Source organism: Cervus canadensis, chromosome 5, assembly GCF_019320065.1.
Source record: "Cervus canadensis isolate Bull #8, Minnesota chromosome 5, ASM1932006v1, whole genome shotgun sequence".
NCBI classification, from domain to species: Eukaryota; Metazoa; Chordata; class Mammalia; order Artiodactyla; family Cervidae; genus Cervus; species Cervus canadensis.
Window position 1 is genome coordinate 89,760,113 of NC_057390.1, and position 19,212 is coordinate 89,779,324.

Sequence of the window (19,212 nt, forward strand, 5' to 3'; positions counted from 1 at the left end):
GAGGGAGCTGAGGCTATATGACTTCATGAGGCAGAGATTCCAGGAGAACATTCCTGGCCCAGGGGAAGCGGGGAGCAGGGTGCCTGGAGGACTACTCTGGTGGCTGTGTGGAGGACCAAAAGGGAGTGGCTCCCAGCCCAGCCATGCTTCCCGGGTATACACACGGGTGTGTGGGCAGACCAGCCACGCCAGATGTGGGACAGAAGACAGACAGGATGGAATCTCCCATTTGCCAAATGACTACTATGTGTTGCTGTTTAAAACCATTATTTCTTCTAGTCCTTGCAACAGTTCAGTAAAAATCTCTATTTCCCCTACTTTATAAGTGAGAAAAACTGGCAGGACTGAACCTGGCTTATCTGTCTGCTTCAGAGGCCCCAACACCACATCACAGAGTGAGAGGTTTGAAGGCTCTCGGGGGTGTGAGGCTGGGGCCTCCTGTCTCTGACCCAGCTTCCTGGTCTCCAAGTTTGGATTTGTACAGTGTCCTTCTTTTCCAGTCTACTTCACGCTACAGAAAATGCAAACTACAGTATGAATACTGATAGCAAAATAGCATCCAGCGTTGGAATTTCTGTGATTTGAGGCTGCAGCAGAGACAGGGAGCTGACAGTTGTGTGATATGGTGTGAAATTGTCTGTCCTACAAGAGTCTACCTGGGTTTCCCAGCCCCAAAGGTGCTGCCTCACTCCTTTCAATACACTAGGAAATGTTTCGCCAGAAACTCAAATCTTCGCTGACTCAGCTATGAATCTGCTCCTTTCAATCACACAGACTCTGAATCAACAAGCTTGATTTATCTTTAAAAGATCAAATATTTAAAAAGGGCTGTGAGGGAATTCCTGGCAGCCCACTGGTTTGGATTTGGCCCTTTCACAGCTGCGGCCTGGGCCGGGTTCAATCCCTGGTCGGGGAACTAAGATCCCGCAAGCTTCATGGTGTGGCCAAAAAAAGAAAAAAAGGCTGTGAAACGGGTCCATTTGACTCAATCATTTTAATTTTATACTGAAGAAAAAAATATAATTTTTTAGCGGTTCTCCAATAGGCAAAAAAAGAAAAAGAAAGGGGGGGGCATCCTTACATAAATATTTTAATGTTCCTTATAGGAAAGAAGGAATGTGTGAATAGCTACTGCTTTTAAAAGAGGGCATTTGGTGCAGCAGTGTACAGCACTGCAATAGAAGGAGGTTTGTTGACAGCCACAGCCCAGTCACGCAGCATCCTTCCAACAGGCCAGATCTGGTGGGGAGGGGCTCTGGACGAAAGCACTGATTTTCCCTTTAGAAAGTGATGGCTGGGTAGCATTCCTTGCCATTTCTTCTTCCTAATTTTGAGCAAGTTAAACTTCAAAGAAGGCCAAGCTATAGAAGAATTTGACCACCTTGCTCCATTTATCCAGAGAAATGTGTTATCCATCCTTTTTTTGTTGTTGGGCTGAAGCGGAGCAGGTATGGAATAAAAGCTACACTACAGTCTCTATTAACAATTATTTGCCAACGGTCACACAGATACTTTGAAAGCTCCTCTTTCAGAGGCTGAAAATCTGCAGCACAAATGAACGAGGGATGGAGAAGGGCCCTGCTCAGTCATATTAGAGATGGACCTCCACATACCATGTTGACCTCTCCACAGGTCGGCCCCACATTTTCTATTTGCAATTCAAACCCAAGGCAAGAGGGAAGAGGGCAAGGTTGGGTTCTTGATTATATCTGCAGGGTCACCATTGCTATGCAGAGTTAGAGGAGGCCAGGTGGCAACCCAGTACATTTGAAAATTAGGTCTTGGTTGGGAACAGCCTCGATTCTGTAGCAGAGACCAAACTTGAGATGTCTATGTGGGATGCATCCGGGGAGCCATACAGATATGTTGCCACGTAAAGGGAAGGTGGCGGGTGGGGGGGAAAAGCCAAGGAAATATTTTTTACTGCAGTGAGAGAGGTCAGACAAAGCCAGATCCTAAATTAGCTCAGGAAAGGGAGCTAGAGCCCTGTGGAAGACCTGGTCCCGTCTGTCCCGAACAATGCTAGAGTCTCAATTACAAAATGGCTCTTCCAAGAACAACTGCAAAATATCAAGTCTGCAGAAATCTGTAAGACCGAAGGGGGGAAAAGTGAAAATTGAAAAGGGTGCACTAATAGATCTGTCAACAGTCCGATGGTGACAAGCCACATTTCTATGAAATGCCTTCACCATTTGTGTCACCTGAAATGTACTGACACTCTCTATAGAACATTATCTCCTGAAGCTATTCTTGAAAAGACTGGCAGGGGGAAGAGGAATAGGGGAGGGAAAATTCTGCCTCAGATACCATCAAGGAGAGGAAAGGGAGATGGCGTGGAGAAGAGTGATCTAGATTGTCTAAGTGAACCTTTGAACAACATCAAAAGCCCTCAGTTTAACTGGTTATTTGCAGAAATTTTACCCATCATAAAAAGAGGATTTTCTTAAGGCCTGATGCTTATGCATACGAGGAAGGAGGCGATGGCCTGCAGAGAACAGATCTGACCAAGGAGGCACATGTGTCCTCTGCCTGAGGAGGGGACCTTTCTCTGCTTCCTCCAAGTAACCTTCTAATACCAGCCTGATATGGTTATCAAGGAATGAGAGCCTGGTGACAGCTCCGCCCTCCCTGCCCCTCTATTTTACATCTGCAATCCAATTCAGTTATGCGTGACTGGGATAGGAGATAAAAAGGTGTATTTAGGGACTTAAATAACATCCAAGTAAAGGATTCCACCTGCCAGTCTCTGGTGGGGTGCAAAAGACCACAGTTAAGGTCTATCTGAATTTACATTAGCAGGATTTTTATTTCCAGGACTTGAATCTCAGCTGCTAAAAATTCACTCCCAGCTGAAACTAAGAATGTGAATGCTTAGTCAGAGCAAATTATTTTGCAATTAGAGGAATCAATTCCTTTGACCATTTCAAGTTAATGAGAGGTCCTTTCCGACTTCCTAAAATTAAAACTGCTTTCAATTTTTTAAAAAACTGCCGAGATAGACAAAGACCCTTATTACCTGGCACATTTTGGGGATAACGAAGTAAGTGATCCCAAACATCTTTTGGAAAACAAAACACTTGTTTCAAGAAGGCAGTATGAAATACTATAGTGGTAAGAGCACAGACACTGAAGTAGATGAATCTGGAATTGAATCCCGGCTCTGCCAGGCTCCACCAGTGTGACCTTGAGCAAATTACTTCACTTTTGAACTGGGGGTCTCCTTACACAGGATATGAGAATAATACCCCCCAGAGTTGCTCTATGGATTAAATGTGAAAATTCCTGGCCTGGACCATCCTTAGAAAGTGCTTAATGAAGGGTGGCAATGCTAATACTGATGCTGATATTCATTATAATATAAAAATGCCCTCTCTGTTACAGTAACTTCCCTGCACAAGTCTAGAGAATCAGGTAGGGGCACTCTTAGCCAGGATGCAGTCTGTATGATTTTATATGAGTTTACGGATGGTCCAAGAAGACAATCAGAGTCTTTCCCTGCCCCTTGGGTCTCACACATGAACTGCACGCAGAGCCTGCAGTGTCCCCCTCAAACCCACGTGCAGGCTGGAACCATGGCAGTCATTTCCTTGGAGGTGCTTCTTGATTTTGGTTACAACCAGCCCCAGGGCAGAGGTCAGCTGCAGCAGCTGGTAGTGCTGGGGTGGGGAGGCCGAGACAATCTGTATGGACACTGGGGAAGTGCGGGCCCAGTGGGGTGAGCAGGGGACAGACTGATAGTAGTAACTCTGAACTCGCTTGCCTTTGTGGGTTTAAGCCAGTCTTAATGTTATTTGAAGACAGTTTTTTGTCTGTGAATATTTATAACAGTGTGAAAACTCGCGGACAGCTGGTAATGCATTTTGAAGTGTGCTAACAACACTGTATCAAACAGCCTCTATTGATCACATCATACTTTTTTGTGGCCACGCATTTCATACACGGTGCTTATACATTTTGAATAAGAACTTCAAGTACCTTTTGCTTCAAGCGGTTTTTCACCTCTTTTATTCCCATTTTTGCATGATCTTTTGCCTGCATGAAAAATTAATTTAAGTTAAGATTCCCCTTCTGTTTCCAGCAGGGACTGTGCTTGATTTCAGTCCATCGTGAATCACCTTCTCTGATTACTAGAAAAAGGAAGGAAAATGGGATCATCAAGTTGAAAACATAATGGCTATGAAAACAAATACAATGTTGAAAGGTTAAAAAAAAGCCCTTAAAGAGGCTACAGAGATTTTATTTTCTGCATTTTGATGGCACTGATTTTTCCCCACCTCTGAAGCCCTGCTTCTGCTCCCTGTAATTATTTATCTCCGCAGCCTGGCGACGGCTACCGGTAAGAGGAGAGCAGTGGCCTCTCCACCAGCTGCAAGGTTCAGAATATCCACTGCACTTAACCAGGGCAGGGCTTCAGGACCAATTCTCTGCCCAGGCCAAACAGACACATCGCTGGGTTTTTCTGATGCCATTTCTTAAATTTCATTTCAGCAGACACCCTGGCTTTGACTTTCTGTCATTCTACGACCTGTGTGGTTCTCTTGGCAGCCACCCACCCTATTAAAATAATTACTATTTAAGCACAGAAAGGACTAACAAAATTAAAAATTGAAATAAAACAAAACCACCCAGTTAAGTGGCTTGGAGTCAAATTAGGAAGCAGGAGAAACCATGAGAAAAAATACTTGAGGCTCGTAAAAGATGGAGCATCGGGAACTGGCGTGTTCTCTTATTTTCACTCTGTTGTGGGCACAAGTTTCACAAACAATGCATTTCCTATAGGGCAGTGATGAGAGAGATGATGAAGAATTTGGGACAAAAAATTGGGCATGTGTCCCATCATGAGCACTCTTCAATAACCTGCAGAGCAGCTGCTTTGTTCTGACATAATAGCAAGGAGACACACAGGAAAGGTCTACCAGAATGCCTGACAGGCCACAGCCTCTGAGTCTTAGGGATAGAGCGCTGGAATTTTAACCACCTCATCTATACTTGAAAAGGTAAAACAAGTAGCCTCCCGTTTCTCTACTGCAGCAACTGTGTGCAGAAACATTTTAAATTAAAAAATGTCACTGACCTGGTCATAAAACATCAACACTAAACAATTCTGAGAGCTTTGAGAGCTTTAGGAAATAACACAGCAGCGCCCAAACTAGCTCTGCAGCTCAGGGTTCAGTCTAAGAGTTTTGTTGTCATGCTCAGGAACAGATCTGTTTGGATCCTGAGACCAAGACCAGTACTTACGAACTTATAGACAGTCTTCATGGCCGGGTTTGCTTTCGTTTTTACAGTGTTCAGAATCGCTCCACTTCCTTTCTATAATAAAAACATCAGTTAGCAATTTGGATTGAAGATATAGTAGGCCAACAGCAACAAAGACCTCTTCTCTTTAATCAAGTTAAGCAACATTTCAAAAGTGTGTAACTTAATTAGAGGAACAGGCGTAGATGGTGACTGGTCCTGGGCAATTAAATTCCGACCACAGCAGAATCCCTATGGGTGGGTGTGGGGGTGGGGGGCGGGGAATGGGGATGGTGGATGGTGATAAACTAGCTGAGGTGGGACCCCAGGCTCAATATTTTGCTTGGCACCTGTCTGCTGGCTGGGAGGAAAGCTCATCACAGACTCTCTGAGGCAAAGCTTTCTTTGGAGTGATCTACAAGATATTCTACAAGAAGTCTACAAGAATTTCTTCTCAAGAAATTCTAGTTACCACAGACAACACTAAGATAAGTTTAATACCAATGGATGCTAACACTGAGCTGGGGCAGGAAACTGGGGACCGATGAGGTAAAGTTATCTGGCTACTGTGACTAACTTAAGCCACACCCCCTCCTTTCTTCCCCCTGGTTTTCTGTGTTGTTTGTAAAGACTCACTGTGGGGATGCCCTGGTTTAGGTTCTGAGGGTACCAAGCCACTAGAGGGCTGGTCTCTGTCTTCAAAGACTTCCAGTCCGGGGGGTAAACAAGTGCTACCCAAGGTGGCAAGAACCACGCTGGCCATGTACACAAGGCAGGTGGCGGCAGCTCATTGTGTAGCAGGGTGGGGAAGGCATCAGAGGATGAAATATTTAGTCCATGAAGGACAAGTAGGAGCTTGCGTTGGGGACAGGGAGGATAAGGACATTCTAGGGACAGGAAGCAGCTCATAAACAAGTGCAGAAGCTGCAAAGCCATGGCATGTTCTGTGAGTAACAACAGTCCGTGCATCATAGGACGACTGGCGAGTGGAACTGAGAGCCAGATGGGGTCAACCATACAGGGCCAGCATGAGCAGTCCATACTCCAGAGGATTTTTAACCAAGTGCATCACATAACCAGATTTGTGGTGGTTTGGAAAGATATTGGGTTGGCCCAAAACTTCATTTGGGTTTTTCTGCAACAATCCCAACAGATTTGAATGGAAAGAGAAATTGGATCCAGGGCATATACAAAAGATTCAGACATACTAGGTAATTATTGGGATTAACTTTTAGCACAATTTTTGGTAACCGCCTGTATTAGAAACCTTGAGCTTTAATTAAAAACTTCAAAAATTTGACCTAGAAAGCATTCTCTGTTGTAGGATAATAGGAAATTTTCACCCACTCATTTGTTCCATACTGCTCTCCAAAATTACTCAGTATCCTATTTCAATGGTCCTTTAGAGTATTAAAACTCCCTTTATCAATCAATCAACAAGTCCTTATTGCTTGTCTGTGATTTGCCAAGTGCCATGTTTGGCCATTCGAGAAGAACAAAAGAAACCTTTCATTGAGGAATCGCTTACTCTCGGCCAACTGCAGCCACTTCCAAAGGACCCGCCTTGGCAGCAGTGTGCTTGGCCCACGAGCAGGAGAGCACACTTCTCACACCATGCTGGAGCTGCCTGTTTATGTGCCTGCCTCCCCAGTAAGATTGGGATCTCCCCCAGGGCAGGGCCTGTGCCCTGCTTCCCACGGGATCCTAGTGCCCAGTGCGGCGCCTGGCACATAGAATGCCTTCGGTACATACTCACTGATGAACTTAAGGAAAGGCAACTATCTGAATTCTTTAGTGGCTTTTGAAGCCCTAGCACCTGGATTCTAACACAATCAAAAACTGTTTACAATAATAGTGAGGGGACGAAACCTATCAGTGATGCATTTTCCATCCTCCCAGGGGCCTTGTGCTGTGAAACGTATTTCAGAGCAGGAAGTGGGACTGATTTTGGAGTTTCTCATGAAAAGTTCCCAACTGGTCTGACCCCAGAAAGAGACCCCTGGAAATCCTCTGAGGAGGCAATATCCTTTCAACATGCCTCGGCCTGCTTCCTGAGACAAGGAAGCTTCTCCTGGCTCTCATCACCCTCATTGAGGGCGGGCTTTGGACAGTCTCTTCCTGCTAGTCTCCACCTGGCACCAGAATGGCCTGGCTTTACAAACAAAAGTATCTTCAGCTGGGCGCACACAGTGCCCTGCACCGAATGACAGCATTATGGGTGGCAGGGGAGGAGGAGGCTGGCTAGCAGCCAAGGAGGGGCCCTGGTAGCTCGGCGGGCGTGACACTTACCCGGACTGTGGAGAGCCACTGGTGGTACAGCTTATCACTCCCTGGGGAAAGAGGAGGCAGAGAAGCTGGTATTTAGAGAAGTCATATATACGCCCTCAGGAGTTCTTCAAGTTGCTTTCAGCATGCAGGACTTGGAAAGTTCAAAATCTGGAGAACCACACGGAGGCTCACACGCCCCCCTCCCTGAAGGAGCTGCTGCCACAGGTTTCTTTCTCAGAGTGCTACCTGATCCTATCAGTGTCCTGAGTACAAACCCAAACCCTCCTCCTTGCCTACTGGATAGAGGTCAGACCCCTTAACAACCCCACTTCTCTTCCTCCATCCTGTCTTGGCACTGCCCACCCTCTGCCTCCGCGCTATGCTACCATCCGTACAACCTCAGGCTCCCTGACCCTGCATCCTTCAAGCCGTCCAAGTCCTCACTAACGCTGTTCCCCTTGTCTGGCCAGCATTCCCTGCTCTCTCTGCTGCACACACTCAGCGACCAGCTCAGTCATTTCCTCTGTGAGCTTCCCCCACTCCTTCCTCTGAACAGCCCTCTAGAATAGGTAACACCGATAGGTCCGTGTTCTCTCAAATTCTGTGAGTCACACCAGGGCAGGAACCACAGGGCTGTGTGTCCAGTAAGCACACATTCGGCCCTCCTTACGCTAAAGTAGTACCAGGAAAAGGAAAAGAGGGCGTTGTGGGGCACGGATTCATTTTATCTGGTGGGATAAGGAGGTCTTATCAGCAGACAGCTTTTCTAGAAGACTGAATGACTTGACTTAGTTTATCAACACCTGAAGCCTGTCTTCTCCCCAGAACCCATCAATTCAACTGTTAGGATACTTCTCAAACCCGCCTCCGTTGTAAAGCTCTCATGTTACAGAGTGAGCATTAATAGAGCCCTATCCTACCTGCACAAAGACCTGTGTGTGCTCCTTTTCCTGCAATGGTTTAGTTTGTATTTGTCTTTAGTTGTGAGTTTTCTCCTGGCATTCTAAAAGTTCCCTGAAGGCAGAACTGGGCCCCCTCTCATTCTTACTGTACAGAGTTGTGCTCACAGAAGGCATTCAGGAAACGCTCACCAATGATTTGCACACTGGTTTTATTGATTACTGTGCTCTCCACGCAGCACAGGTTAGTCGGGCCTGACAAAGGGGTTCGTAGGTGAGATAATGCCTGGCTCTATGAATTTATGCCCTGCCAGTTAGATTATCCAGCACAGTCCAGACCAGACACATGCCCAGCAATAAGAGGGGACCTGTAGCTGACTACCATTGTTTTGCATTTAGCTTTACTTTGCCGACAAAGACTTAGGCTCTGAGACTTGGAAAGGTGGACAGATTGGGATTCAGGAGGCAAGGTCAGCCTCTAGCATTTCTCTGGGCCTCAGATGCTTCTTCTGAATAAATGAGAGCCTGATTCCTCTGGTTCGAAAAGTCTACAGAGACAGGGCACCCTGCGATGATCTTTACACCTTAAAGAAACATGTAGCGATCCTGTGCCAGGGTCTGTCCTGGGTGTCTGCACACACTTTTCTTCAGGATCTCTGATTTCATCTCAATAGGACTCCTGGGAGGTAGGTACTGTTACACTCCGTGCATGGATAACAACATTTCAGCTAAAAGAGGTGAAATGACTTGACCAAGTCCTCACTGCCAGGCAGTGAATCCAGGTCTCCTAATTCAATACCTGGTATGCTTTCTGCTGCATTGTGGGGGCCACTACATTATCTAGACTTCACCCACCTGGGAGAAGCAAGTGACCCCAAGATGCAGGACTTTATTTGGACCAGTGCACATCTCATCAAAAAGGGAAGGGAATTCCTCCAACGTTTCAAGGCCAAGTTGGAAATCAGTCTCTCTTTCATCCCCAGTGAAGGAAAAAAGAAGTCATGGCCACTCCTTGTGAACACACCCCAAACCCACACACAGATCACAGATCATAAAGAAAAATGAACTGCCCTCACCGGCATACTCGCCCATGTTGATCTCCTCTTCAAAAACATCACTGAAGCCCTCGCCGGAATTGAGAAGGTCTAATCTACCATCGATAAACTATACAAAGAAAGAACAAAAGCATAACAGCTAGTACAAAGAAAGAGCGGAAGGCCATTCAGCTGGGCTCCTTAGTATATGACCAAAGAACCAAGACAGGAAAAGGCCTTTGGAATTGTGAGGTTAAAAAACTGGCTGGCTGTTTATGATAACTTGTAAAACTGCATGGCGTATTTGCAAAGGCACTGTCTGGTGGCTAAGCACCCTTCTGACTCAGTCTCCCTCCCCAGACCCTGGGCCTCTTTGCACTGAGTCCCATCCATGTCCTCGGCCTCAGTGCTTAGAGAGGAGGCAGCTGCATAAACCCCACCGGGACCCCAGACGCGGACCAGGCGAGGGAGGCCAGGCACCTGTTTGAAGAGCTGCAGCTGGGTGGCGTTCTGCAGGAACTGCCTCATGGCTCCTGAGCGATAGTGCGACACGAAGGCTTCCTCGCAGAAGGTGATTGGCTCCTCCTGGGAGACGGAGATGAGACGGAGAGAGGAGGGTTAGAGGCAAGGAGCGAGAGCCATCAGTGCCTGAGCTCTGGCAGGTGGCACTTCTACATCTGCTGATGTATCTCATCCTCACAGACCTGTGAAGTGGCTGTTATCCTGGCGGCACTCTACTCTACAGATGAGGAAGCCATTTCAGAGAGCATGAGATATCTCCCAAGGTCACAGAGCTGGTAGCAGGCAGGGTGGGAATGAAAGGCAGGATTCCAAACCCCGGCCGCTTCCATATTAGCCACAATCACACCCCAACAGCAAGTTATGAGACGTGCCCTTCAAGGGGATGATTCCCAAACTTTTCTTTGCACTTGTAGGAGAGGAACCCGCTCTTTGAATATCAAAGAGCTCTTTGGATATCTCCTCCTTTATGCAGAAGGAGCCCTGCTACCTTCAATAGCCCAGCTGCTCTGGGGGTGGGGATGCTGGCTGGACTCTCCTTGCTGGGGGGTCTTCTCGCCATCCCGTGCCCCTCGCCCCATCCTACACCTTGGCAGTCCCTAAGGCAGTGGAACACAGTTTGAAAACCATTCATAGAATGATCTTAACCAGGAGCAAGTTATAATTTTAAAATAATAACCAGGGATGATCAAAAATAAGATTTTATCACCCAGGTAACTTTGTGCTTATGCTGTTTGATAAGGAAGTTTGCTTTTACCGAACCACATTTTATGAGTCAAGAAAACGACACCCTAAGCTTAAAAAACCACCCATCTTTGTAGTCAACACCTCAATCCTTCTTTGAAGGTATTTGGAGTACTCATCTTCACAGACAAGGCTTTAATTTCAACAGTGTATTCTCAATTCTGAAAGATCAGACTTCTACATCTTGAACTGAATTAAAGGTACCCCTCCTCTCACAGACCTGGTGGCAAACACAGACGTTTGAAGCTCCACTTTTATCCTGCTTTAATGAGTTAGGTGAGTGTTAAATTTACTGTGTAGCTGCTGTAAATTCCGAGTCCCTCCTGCTTAAATCCAGTCAATATTAGCTCAGCAACTGGGCAGACTTACTGCACAAGGATGACCCTAAAATAATAGAGTAAGGGGAATATTTATTTGTATACAGTTGTACTCCACCTAGTTTTACAAAGGAACTGAGGTCCCTAAAACAAAGAAAAAAATCGGTGCTGGAAAATACATAAACATATAAAATGTATTTATTTGTGAAAAGAGCATTTGGATATGCAGGTCCTATGTGGTTTCTAAAATTAAGTTACAGGGACTTTCCTGTGGACCAGGGGCTAAGACTCTGTAGTCCCAATGCAGGGTGCCTGGGTTCAATCTCTGGTCAGGGAACTAGATCCCACGTGTCACTGTAAAAGTCTGCATGCTTCAACTAAAGATCCTACATGCCACAATTAAGACCTGATACAGCCAAATAAATAAACATTCTTAAAATGAAAGAAAAAGTTACAAAATTAGCTCTGAGCTTCCCGGCTGCCAAAGCAAGAAGGGAAGAATGCAAACATTACACTGTCTATGAGGAGAAAAACACACATCAGTTCCTCAGGGGAAAGAGTTTTCATGACATTTATTACTTTGGCATGAAATTTATACCTTCCTTGCTGAAAAGTGGAAAGATCAACCAGTGAGAACCAACAGAAGCCCACCTGGAATTCGATGCCTGTGGTCTGGAAGTTTCTCACCCTTGGAACCACAGCAGGGCAATTAATTCTCTCTCCAGGAGGTCTCAACCATGAGCACAATGTCACTCATACACTGATCACTGCTAATAAACACTGTCAGTTCAGACTTCTCTCATTCCAAACTCATGTCTCAATCCCCACCTGGATGGAACCTCAAACTCAGAATGGCCCAAAAACTCCCAATTACTATCCCATCTGGACTGCACTCTAAATCTGTTTTTCTTTCTGGAGTTATCATCATCCACGGCTGCTCACAGTACTGTCCCCTTTCCCCAGGGCAACGTCTCATCAGCCTGTCCCCTGCTCTCCATCCCTTGGCACAGGCCTGACTGCCGTGGCAGGTGTCCAATTTTATGTTGCTCTCCTCTTTTGTTCCTCCCCAACCACTTGAATTCTTCTGGCCAGAGTGATTTCTAAAATGCAAATTGGATCACGTCACTATCCTACTCAAGGACTGTGTAGATGTTACATTTGTGTGCTTATTTAATCCTTGCACTAGACTATAAGCTTCATGAGGGCAGGAGCAGGCCCCAGCTTTCTCTCCCAGAGTCCTTCTGTGCCACTTTCCTATGTTCTCCTGTACACTTTATGCTTCAAATGCATCTCCCAGTCACAGGCCAGGTCCTTTCCCACTTCCTCCTATGCTTTGGCCAGCTCTGCTCCTTCTACCTGGGCTATCGTCCTTTAAACACAGGTCTGTGTGTGGCAGTCACACACCTCTACTCAGTGCTTCCACAGGGCCTGGTACATCCTGGGTGCAGGGTAATCTTCATTGGTGTCCCCATGACCAGGAGTTCGAGAGGGCAGAGGCCCTGCTGGACTCACTACTATACTCCTAGCCCTTAGGTAGAACCTCAGGGATATTGGTTAAAGAACCACAGAATGTGCGTGGCCCTGGTTCCTGTCATAGGAGCCCTGCAGTCTCCGTTGTGGCTGAGATAGTGCTTAGCCTGATGGTAAAGAGGTCTCAGAGCATGGGGCCTGATGAGTGACGCTTGTGTCCAGGGAGCTTAGAGCTGCTCGGGGGATATGCTCGTTGGAGCTGTGAGCATTCATTCCTGGAGCTTTGGCCCAGCATTGCCAGGAAGAAGAAGTCTGCTGAGGGATCAAAAAATTCAAATTTGCAATCAGATTTGTATGGAAGAGCAGCCTGAGGCAGGCTTTAGCTGTAGGAGAGCAGAAAGAATCTCATCTTTGGGGAGACATGAACATTTTGAGGCCTGTCGTCTATTTACTGGAGATGACATCCCCCTGGTCAGATGTCTGTGCCATAGAAACAAACTGAAGGACGTGGGCATGGATGGGAAGGACTCAGGGGAAATGTGACAGAGGGGGCCTTTCTCGCAGAGAGCTCAGAGAACAACAGCAGCAGTTTCAGCTGAGCATGGAAACAAGTACTGCCCAGCGCTGCTGGGCTGGGCAGCAAAATATCCACCAGAGTCAGAGAGGAAAGGGCTAATCTTTTCGGGGCAGTAGGTGCGAACATGGGAGAAGAAGTGGACACGTTCAGTGGAGCTTGGGAGGGTAAGGGTTAGGTGAGCCGTTCCCATCCACCAGGGCAACCGTCCTGCCCTAACCCGGTGCTATTACCAGAGGCATGTGTAAGGTCTGACCGGCAGCAGGCACAGAGGGTGCCTTCCCTGGCAGTCCTCATCTCCTAAGGAAGTGCGCATACTCACGGTTCACCTGATCCTTACAGAGGAGCAGGTCACACGACCCGCACAAGGCAGAGTCTGAGTTTTACACAAGGTGGCTTCTGAAGCCCAGCTCTCTCATGTATGGTCTGCTGTAGACGTGGGCCTTTCTCGAAGGCCTCAATTCTGTCTGCCCTTGGACACCTTCTGGTGATCACAAGTGTTCTCTTCAAAGTGGGAGCCCCTCACATTCTCCGAGTGGACACCCAAGCCCCTCAGAGATGAACTGCTCCCAGGAGAGAGGAGGTGAGCTGCGGTGAAGGTCCTTTCTGCCACAGGCCCAACTCAATGCCTACCCATTCGCACTCGCTTGTCCACCCCCTCCTGCAGTTGAAATGGCTGCCCCCATTCTGCTCTCTGCAGCGGTGGAGGGGTAGGTAAGGTGTCTTGTTAATTCCCTCCTTTGTAAGAAGTGCTGATTTAGTTCTCCTGTTAGGCTGATTAAACCTTTTGTCTTCTTGGGCGACACTCTAGGCGCTGGGGTTACTGACTGAGAGCGATTTTAATTCAGGCAAGTCAGGCCGTGAGCGTTCAAGCTCAGATCACATTAGCAGAGTTTTCCGTCCCTGACCCGAAGGACGAAGGACGGTTAAACACAACTGCTTAACCCTATCAAGGACTTGGTTACGAAAAGACAAGTTTTACTCTTGGATTATCTTCTTGACACATGGAATCAATCAAAAATTCCATTATTGATGAGTTCATCTTTGTTAATACGTGAAGTTGGTGATTCCAAAGGTTTAATTCCAGAAATAAATGGCTTTTATCCACAGCACTGAGGGTACTGGCATAAAAATAAAATCTCCCATCAGATTCTTCAGCATCTTTCCTTGTTCTGCTGATGTATACTGAAAGCATCAAATTCTTATTTTTCTTCATAAATTTAATTTTTAACAAAATTTTATGTGCATATTTATTCTGCAATTTTAAGAAAAAAATGAGGTGCCCACTCTTATGGACCTTGCTTAAATTAAAAAAATGATAATTATGGAAGATTCATCCATCCAAATATTTTGAAACACCTACTGTGTGCCAGGCTCTGAGTTAGAGAAATACAAAGATGAATAAAATACAGTTCCTACAAATAACACTAATAATCAAATGAGGGGTAGGGAGAGGATGAGGTATGCCTGGATGATACAAGAATGGCAGAATGTTATGTTTATAGCAGCATTATTCACAAAAGTCAAAAGATGGAAGCAATCCAAGTATCTACAGGCAAATAAACAAAAATATACATACAATGAAATATTATTCTTCCTTCAAGAAGAAGGGCTTTTTGGACAGTATGAATGAAACTCGAAAGTATTACACTAAGTGAAATAAGCCAGTAACAAAAGGACAACTCTCTTATCTCTGGAGTTGTCATCTTCATAGGGACAGAAGTAGAATGGTGGTTGTCTGGGGCTGAAGGGGAAAGGTGGGGGAGCTGTTGCCTAAAGGGCATAGACTTTTTGTTTTGCGGGATGAAGAAAGTTCTAGGAATGGTCAGTGGTGATGCTGCATGGCAATGTGAAGTGTGAATATATTTCATGCTCTTGGGCTGTCCACCTAAAAATGATTGAACTGGTAAAATTTAAGTAATGTATATTTTACCATAATTAAACTTTTAAAAATGATACAATACTTACAGTTGTAGAAGCAGTGCAATAGGTACATAGGAGTTTGTACATTTTGTACATATTTGAAATTTTCCATAATAAAAATAAAAAAGCTCCTGTTACCAAGGAGTCTGGCTACTTCAGGGAACAAATGAGCACAGTACAGCGTGATGCCTGGCACACCAGAGGGCTGGTTCTGGTTTTTCTGGGTAAAGCCATCTTAAAAAAAAAAAAAAAATTTTTTTTAAATTAAAGAAGAAATCTGATTCATTTGAGGTAACACAACATGGTGGAGAGAGAATATGTCCTGGGGTCAGAAAGTCCTGGACTTGAATCTGGACTCTGAAGATACTGGCAACGTGGCCTCAAGTAACTTGTCTTCTCTCATCTGCAACAATGACTCAAACCTGGCCCATCTCTTAGGGTTGCTTGTAAGATTCAGACAAATGACAACAAATACATTTTGCACAAATAACTATTCTTGAGGGCAGAGACTGGGTTTTACCAAGACTGGTAACACAATTTGTGGAAGCCAGGGTAAAAGAAATAAGCAGGAAAAAAGTGCTGTTGAGTACTAAAATATAAAGCTTTTTTTTCTTCATGATCTCTTTATGGTGCTTTTAAAGTTTGCTATTTAATGTCATTCCATGTAAAGAAAAAAATAAGAATTTAAATTATTAGCATGGCTTTAACTGTTCAGCTTTGTATCGTGCAATGCCAGTTCTAAATGCTAACATATGTGGAATCGTATTTTGTAAATCATATATGCATTTGTGTTTTGTTCTTACCAGACAGTGGAAATGCTGCACAAAGCTAACTCAACTGTTTTTTATTTCAATTCTTGATACACGCACACTTTATTAGCATTCTCTGCCTTTGGCTTACTGAGGAGAAAAGAAAAGGGACGATGGTTGCTCCATCTTTTTCTCTCCTTCCATGTCATCAAGGGACGAGGTGGTTGGCTGACACAAGGATGAGTTGGGAATGTGACAGGTTTCTGTGGTCGTTATTGGCACTTCCTAGAACACCCTTGTCTTCTCTCAGTGTTGAAGAACTTCTGGCTCTGACACAGAGTGTGGACTCTGGGGCCTGTCAGTGCCACCTGCTGTGGCCACAGACACTGACATGTTTACCCTGCCAGTGAGCTCCATGTGTGCTGGGTGAGCTGGAGCACCCCGTGCAGACCTCTGCTCCTGCACACACCCCACTGCCCCTCAGACTCCATTCACAGAGCACAAGTTCGAGGGTAAGGAGTTTTAAGATGGTGACAGAAGAGCATCAACCACACACAGGCCATCTGTGCCCAGGGCCCCGGCTGCATGCTGCACAACACAGGCCAGTGAGGCCTTCGGGTTTCACACTTCTCTTATCCCCCTCTCCCTTCACAGGCTAAACACTCCTTAGGGGCTCTGGTGGTTGACTCTGTTTGCCATCTGGCTGGCCAGCATAGAACAGCTTCAGGCAAGTTTGTGGGTTGACGGAGGTGGGGTTTCTAAACTCCTGAGCGTGACCCACAAGGCTCTATGTGACCTTCCCCAGCTGATGTTTCTTGCTTATGACACCATCTACCTTGTCCACGCACTCATTCCCTTCCAGAAAGTCTGGACTGTCGACCACCCACTGCTTCACACACTCTCACTCTTCTGGCTTCCTTCTTCACGATACTTCCTTGTGAGAACCTTACCTGATGCCCTCAGGTGAAGAGAGCCTCTGTTCCTCCTCCAAGCCCCTACACCGGGGCCCACCAGCCTCTTCCCAGCCCACAGCAGACTTCTAGAGGCAGGCTAGGACCTGGCATGCAATAAACATTCACTGAGTCACTCCAGGAAGAGGCAGATGGGGCAGCGGGACACAGAGCTGGGTTCCAGTCCCAGGTCTGCCCCTGTGTGCACACGGATGTACGCTTGGATCCCCATTCTCACCACCTGCCACAGGGGATCGCGTGGGGGTTAAACAGGGGTGAGTGTGATAGTGTGTTTATTAATGCTCAACCATGACCATGCATTAGAATCACCCAGGGCACTTTCTTAGTAGTTCCTAAAACTCCCCAGGTGACTCTAATGTGGCCAAGGTTGAGAACCACCGGTGCAAGTGAAAGTGACCAGCATAGCACCCACACCAACCAACGTTCATGTTTTGAAATTTAAGAGTAAAGAAATATTATAGAGAAAGCCAGAGAACCTGGCCCTGTTTATTACCAGCAGTCCCAAACCAACTGCATTTTAAGTATCTCCAATGTCCTAATAAAATACCCAAATCACTGGCCAAAGTGCAGCAGAGCCATATCTTGCTCTGAGGTTTGAAGGGTCCTTCTAAAACGTCCCCTGAGCAGCCAGTACTGTTTGCTCCGGGTCTCAGCACCACTCCCAGAGCTGGGTCAGAAGTCTGCTCCTCACGGGGTCAGCCAACGACCTTCGGTGAGTTCCCAGCAGACACGGAAAAGGCTGAGGATGGTGTCCAGCCTCAGTTTAGTTCAGTCGCTCAGTCGTGTCCGACTCTTTGCAACCCCATGAATCGCAGCACGCCAGGCCTCCCTGTCCATCACCAACTCCCGGAGTTTACTCAAACTCATGTCCATTGAGTTGGTGATGCCATCCAGCCATCTCATCTTCTGTCGTCCCCTTCTCCTCATGCCCCCAACCCCTCCCAGCATCAGGGTCTTTTCCAATGAGTCAACTCTTTGCATGAGGTGGCCAAAGTATTGGAGTTTCAGCTTCAGCATCAGTCCTTCCAATGAATATCCAGGACTGATCTCCTTTAGGATGGACTAGTTGGATCTCCTTGCAGTTCAAGGGGCTCTCAAGAGTCTTCAACTCACAGTTCAAAAGCATCAATTTTTCGGCACTTGGCTTTTTTCACAGTCCAACTCTCACATCCATACATGACCACTGGAAAAACCATAGCCTTGACCAGACAGACCTTTGTTGGCAAAGTAATGTCTCTGCTTTTTAATATGCTCTCTAGGTTGGTCATAACTTTCCTTCCAAGGAGTAAGTGTCTTTTAATTTCATGGCTGCAGTCACCATCTGCAATGATTTTGGAGCTCAAAAAAATGAAGTCTGACACTGTTTCCCCATCTATTTCCCATGAAGTGATGGGACCAGATGCCATGATCTTAGTTTTCTGAATGTTGAGCTTTAAGCCAACTTCTTCACTCTCCTCTTTCACTTTCATCAAGAGGCTTTTTAGTTCCTCTTCACTTTGTGCCATAAGGGTGGTGTCGTCTGCATATTTGAGGTTATTGATGTTTCTCCCGGCAATCTTGATTCCAGCTTGTGCTTCTTCCAGCCCAGCGTTTCTCATGATGTAGTCTGCATGTAAGTGAAATAAGCAGGGTGACAATATACAGCCTTGACATACTACTGTTCCTATTTGGAACCAGTCTGTTGGTCCATGTCTAGTTCTAACTGTTGCTTCCTGACCTGCATACAGGTTTCTCAAGAGGCAAGTCACGTGGTCTGGTATGCCCATCTCTTTCAGAATTTTCCAGTTTATTGTTATCTACACAGTCAAAGGCTCTGTAATAGTCAATAAAGCAGAAATAGATGTTTTTCTGGAACTCTCTTGCTTTCTCGATGATCCAGTGGATGTTGGCAATTTGATCTCTGGTTCCTCTGCCTTTTCTAAAACCAGCTTGAATATCTGGAAGTTTATGGTTCACGTATTGCTGAAGCCTGGTTTGGAGAATTTTGAGCAGTACTTTACTAGCATGTGAGATGGGTGCAATTGTGCGTTAGTTTGAGCATTCTTTGGGACTGCCTTTCTTTGGGATTGGAATGAAAACTGACCTTTTCCAGTCCTGTGGCCACTGCTGAGTTTTCCAAATTTGTTGGCATATTGAGTGCAGCACTTTCACAGCATCATCTTTCAGGATCTGAAATAGCTCAACTGGAGTTCCATCACTTCCACTAACTTTGTTCGTAGTGATGCTTTCTAAGGCCCACTTGACTTCACATGCCAGGATGTCTGGCTCTAGGTGAGTGATCACACCATCGTGATTATCTGGGTCATGAAGATCTTTTTTGTACAGTTTTCTGTGTATTCTTGCCACCTCTTCTTAATATCTTCTGCTTCTGTTAGGTCCATACCATTTCTGCCCTTTATCGAACTCATCTTTGCATGAATGTTCCCTTGATATCTCTAATTTTCTTGAAGAGATCTCTAGTCTTTTCTATTCTGTTGTTTTCCTTTATTTCTTTGCATTGATTGCT

General features: G+C 45.9%; 1 protein-coding gene across 8 annotated transcripts in view; it reads right to left on the bottom strand.

Annotated features, from left to right (window-relative positions):
• The window catches only part of DENND1A (DENN domain containing 1A), a 520,849-nt gene that overhangs the window by 58,049 nt on the left and 443,588 nt on the right, over positions 1–19,212 (bottom strand). For all 8 annotated transcript variants that reach the window (XM_043469511.1, XM_043469514.1, XM_043469510.1 and 5 more), the window contains 5 exons: positions 9,920–10,024; positions 9,482–9,569; positions 7,528–7,568; positions 5,242–5,313; positions 3,976–4,032 (listed from right to left, as the gene is read on the bottom strand). In XM_043469511.1, the coding sequence (XP_043325446.1) occupies positions 3,976–4,032; positions 5,242–5,313; positions 7,528–7,568; positions 9,482–9,569; positions 9,920–10,024 (363 nt within the window). The remainder of the gene's footprint in view (positions 1–3,975; positions 4,033–5,241; positions 5,314–7,527; positions 7,569–9,481; positions 9,570–9,919; positions 10,025–19,212) is intronic.